Source organism: Palaemon carinicauda, chromosome 37 (assembly GCF_036898095.1).
Source record: "Palaemon carinicauda isolate YSFRI2023 chromosome 37, ASM3689809v2, whole genome shotgun sequence".
In the NCBI taxonomy this organism is placed as follows: Eukaryota; Metazoa; Arthropoda; class Malacostraca; order Decapoda; family Palaemonidae; genus Palaemon; species Palaemon carinicauda.
The window spans coordinates 43,860,907-43,865,906 of NC_090761.1; the positions used below are offsets into that span (position 1 = coordinate 43,860,907).

At 31.7% G+C, this 5,000-nt stretch overlaps 1 protein-coding gene across 3 annotated transcripts in view; it reads left to right on the forward strand.

The window, feature by feature from the left end:
- LOC137629609 (venom phosphodiesterase 2-like) overlaps nt 1–5,000 on the forward strand; it is a 112,869-nt gene that overhangs the window by 61,016 nt on the left and 46,853 nt on the right. For 2 of the 3 annotated variants that reach the window (XR_011041555.1, XM_068361092.1), the window contains exons 1-2: nt 924–1,355; nt 3,699–3,743. Coding sequence is in view for 2 of the 3 variants with exons in the window: in XM_068361092.1 (XP_068217193.1) it covers nt 1,119–1,355; nt 3,699–3,743 (282 nt within the window). In the remaining variant the exon portion in view is untranslated. Of the gene's footprint in view, nt 1–923; nt 1,356–3,698; nt 3,744–5,000 lie in introns of those variants that run through there. The other variant, XM_068361093.1, reaches the window with a different exon arrangement.

The window sequence follows — 5,000 nt, forward strand, 5'->3', positions numbered from 1 at the left end:
GGTGGTTTAATCATGTGGAAAGAATGGATGACTATAGGCTAGTGAAATGAGTCAATATTTCAGTAGTGCTAGTAGCAAGAGTACGAGGAAGACTTCGAGCGTACAGGATAGATGGGAAAGAGACGTATTGGTAAGGAAGGGCAGGATTGTGTACAATATCCGGTTGAATGACGCAATGTGAGTAGGGGGATTCTACACACTGTTGATGAGCCTTTTGTAAAGATGTTTGTAGCAACTAATTTTGTGGAATTTTTCCTGGACATCCACAATTCCGCTCTAAAAATATGCACGTGGCATTAACATGCTATTTTTTTGTATGTGTGAGTATGTTATATATATATATATATATATATATATATATATATATATATACACACATATCCATACATATATACATGTATGTATATATATATATATATATATATATATATATATATATGTGTGTGTGTGTGTGTGTATGTGCGCACGCGCGCACGTGTGTGTGCGTGCGTGTGTGGAAAGAGAGATATAGAGATAGAACACATGATTTTCTGTGAGAGAAAACCGGTTATCAATGACCCACTCTTGACATTTAGGAAAAAAAACATTATTTACATTTATGTTTTCTTAATGCAATCCAGACAAAGTAAAATTTAGTATTTCTGCAGTCAGCTGTACTGAAATCCCTAAGCGAAGGGACTGATTAGGATTAGGGGGAAAAATTATGGAAATAAGGGTGCTTTACCAGTAACGAAACTATTGAGGTCAAAGATATAGTATGTGATGCTATAGTATTTAGGGCACTGTTTTATTTGAGGGACAGTGCTATGCTGTTCAAGTAATTACTGTTTTACTTGCAAAAGTGTTTTCTAACGTATTTATGTAATACAACTCCAGAGAAACATGGAAAGTGCTTAATACATAGAAGGTTGTTAACTTCCAAGTGTATTTTTAAAAGAAAATAAGATGTGATCAGAAATAAGTACTAAAATCATTCAAAAGGCAAATGAACAATTCAAGATAGGAAAAAATGGAAAGTTAATCATCTAAAGTACGATTTACGAGACAAACATCAAAATCATCGGTAATTCCAAATCGATCTTTGAGCCCACACGCAGCACATAGCTCCGAGCGACACCATGTATGGGCGACGTATGTCAACGAACTCAGCCGGCGACTACTTGCCCAGCAGGAGTCCCTTCCGAGAACTAGAGGATATATACGACGACGTGGTCCTGGAAATGAAGGACGACCTCCTCGAGGAGAACATGCTAGAGAAGGAGAGCATAACTCCCGAGCAGAGAACCAGAAAACACAGCGTAATTAGCAACGCCTTTTCAGGTCGACTGGCCAGAGATCTGAGTCTACAGACGCTGGTGAGTTGCTAGACCAGAGAAATTACCTGGCTCCAAGAAAAGAGTTGTTGGCCTTAGGGAGAGGTCACGTCGCTTCCCTTTGATGAGATTTATGTGGATGCCTCGCAAAGGGACGGGTTTTTTTTATGCTTATATGTTTTGTGTTTATTCGGAATTCTATTGTGATGAAAGGGTCTTTGTTACTCAATGCAGAAAGCCGCTATAGCTGAATGCAATTCAATGAGTTACGAAATAAATGGACGGCCTCAAGCAGAGCTTGTTTATTATTGTTAGTTTTGTAATCATTATTTAGAAGACAGCTCCCTCTTTTTGGAATATATATATATATATATATATATATATATATATATATATATATATATATATATATATATACACATATATATACATATATATGTATATATATATATATATACATATATATATATATATATATACATATATATATATATTATATATATATATACATATATATTATATATATATATATATATATATATATATATATATAAAGAAACCAAGTAAAATTATTTGATGAAGTAGCAAGGAATAACAACTTCCAAAAGGAACAAGTGACGATGAAACTGGACCTTAGATTATCTTTTTACAATAACGCAAGGATAAAAAAAATATAGAACATCAATGAAGTTGAGAAAAAAAAGAAAAAGAGGTCGCAACTGGACTCCAGAGCCAAATGGGACGGGTTCTGTCAAATGATTATTCTCAAACTGATCTCGATTATCTGTTACCAAAGTTTAGATAAACGTTTATCGGAAATTTATTCATATTAGGATTCTTTAGTAAGTCTACTGATTAGTGTCTTTTGTCCTATAATTATTTGCACTTTATGGTCGACCTTATAGAGGTATTTTGATAGTATTTATCCAGCTGTTGATATAGATAAGAACTTACTGTTTATTTCTTGCTAGTAACCGATTGCCAATACTATTGCGTTCATATTGCTTGAAATCACAATTTTCTCGGATTTTCAAGCAGGCCTTTCCAGGGCAAATATGTCCTAGTATTTTTAGATATACATCTTGTTAACTGATTATGATCATGATTATCAAGGGATCTCAACTTTGCAGCCAGTTAAGTTTCAGAATTGTCGATCGATCTCTAACTGAAATTAACTGTAAAAGCATTTCAGCTGATCTATATTCAGTGGTTACTTTACCTGAAACTTTCAATGGTCGAGATATTCCCAAACGATCTTATCATGATACTCTTAATCAGGGGTTCTTAACCTTTTGATGCTTCCAGACCCGAAATGAATTGCCCAATATGTTCTCATGCCGCCCTTCACTTGACTGTCGAAATGATTATCACCAATCCTATTATTTGCCTTCCGAATATGTAATAAATTTACTGTACAGTACTTGAGATATGGATGGCTAGGAATAGACCATGAAAAAAAAATCATAAGCATTGATAACTTTATCATATTAGTTTACTGATAGCAAAATAAGAAAATAAGAAATGACAAATACACAAATAGCTACAACTCTTTTACGATATAACTTTAATTCACTTTTTTCAGATTATAAATGAACAACTGCATTTCCTATAGTTCAGTTTTATTTAACAAAAGAATAAAGAAAACATTTTACCCAAGTATGAATTATTACATTAAATAAATACCAGAACTCAGAGATCGAGTCCCATACCCCCAGAATGTGGTTCCCATACCCAAAGGGGTATGGATACCCCCAGTTAAGAATCCCCGCTCTAAATCAAGAAAAGAATTTTTGCTTTCTTTTAAAATACATATTAATTTTGCCAGAAGTATCTGGTCAATAAAAGTAAGGTATCGGTTATGCCCCAAAATTATATGTATATATTTTATGCAAGTCGAGTGTCCTACGACCATCGGTGAGTATTTCTTGTAAATCATTAGCTAAATCATCACTTTTTTGGCACCATTTTATCTGCGAATTTCGGTGAATTTGCTATTTAAAACATTGTACTAAGAATCTTACGAATCAATTCATTATTCTTTATTATTAATTTTGAGAACCATAAGGAATTAAAATCTTTACAAAATCACACACACATTATATATATATATATATATATATATATATATATATATATATATATATATATATATATACATATACATATATATATATATATATATATATATATATACATATATATATATATATATATATATATATATATATATATATATATATGATATATACATATATATATTTATATATATATATTTATATATATATATATTTATATATATATATATATATATATATATATATATATAGATATATATCGATAGTTTTTGCATTTACAAATCTTATCATATACTTATCTTCTTTCCAGAACATACCATATGCCAAAAAATGGAGAGTTCTACTGGCTGTACTGGTAAGTAACGCATTGTTGTTTTTATGTCTTTTAAAATGGTACTGTGTTTTCTCTCTCTCTCTCTCTCTCTCTCTCTCTCTCTCTCTCTCTCTCTCTCTCTCTCTCTCTCTCTCTCTCTCTCTCTCTCTCTGTATGTATATATATATATATATATATATATATATATATATATATATATATATATATATATATATATATATATATATATATATACAGTATATATACATAAATATATATACATATATATATACATAGATATATACACACACATATATATATGTGTGTATATATATATATGTATATATATATATATATATATATATATATATATATATATATATATATATACATATATATATATATATATATATATATATATATATATACTGTATATCTGTTTATCATTTACTATTATTTTAATTGACACTGACAATCTTGTCATGACATTAAACTATTATAATTAATCATTATAAATTCTAATGGTTCTCATGGAATCTAACAGTAATCGACAAAAGTCAACTTGGCATCAGTCAACACATCTTTCAATAATGCCCTAGGTCGCCCGATTCACGTGACCCTGGCACCGAACCTAGACAAACCAGGTCATGGGCATCTGGGTAACGTAATGTTAAGCATGTTGTCAGTAGCTATTTTATGAATGCCAAATAAGGCTCCTTTTTTCTGACGTCACTACACAGTCACTATTTATTCATATATGACCTTTCTGAATGGAGATACCTTAACGTGGTGAAAGGGTTTGCGTATCACCACGATCAGTAATGCTGTACTAGTTACGGCCACCCGTCTCCTAGGTTGGCTTGCTGTTAGCGATCAGACTACAATTTCCCACCATCACCAATCCGATCTGGCCAGCGAATTATACTGGCCAAACCCTAAACATGAATAATGACATGTCTGGGGACTTTGTCCTGCAGTGGACTAGAAACGGATGCATTTGTTGTTGTTGTTGTTGTATTCATATAACTATCTATTATCACCCTGTTTACAATTATTTTAAACGTAACGGAGACAATAAAGAGGCAAATATTATTATTTGTGAACCGAGAGTAACTGGTATGATCAAATTAGAACAAAGGGTCAACACAACTCGTAAAAGTCAAAAGTAGCAGCACACTGGAATCCAGACATCAAGAAGTCAGGAACAACTGATAATGTCTCAAGTCGTGATGTTTGCCGGATAAATTCGTCAAGATTTCCAAATCACTAAAGACTTAAGTTTACTTGTTTTTGCCTCCA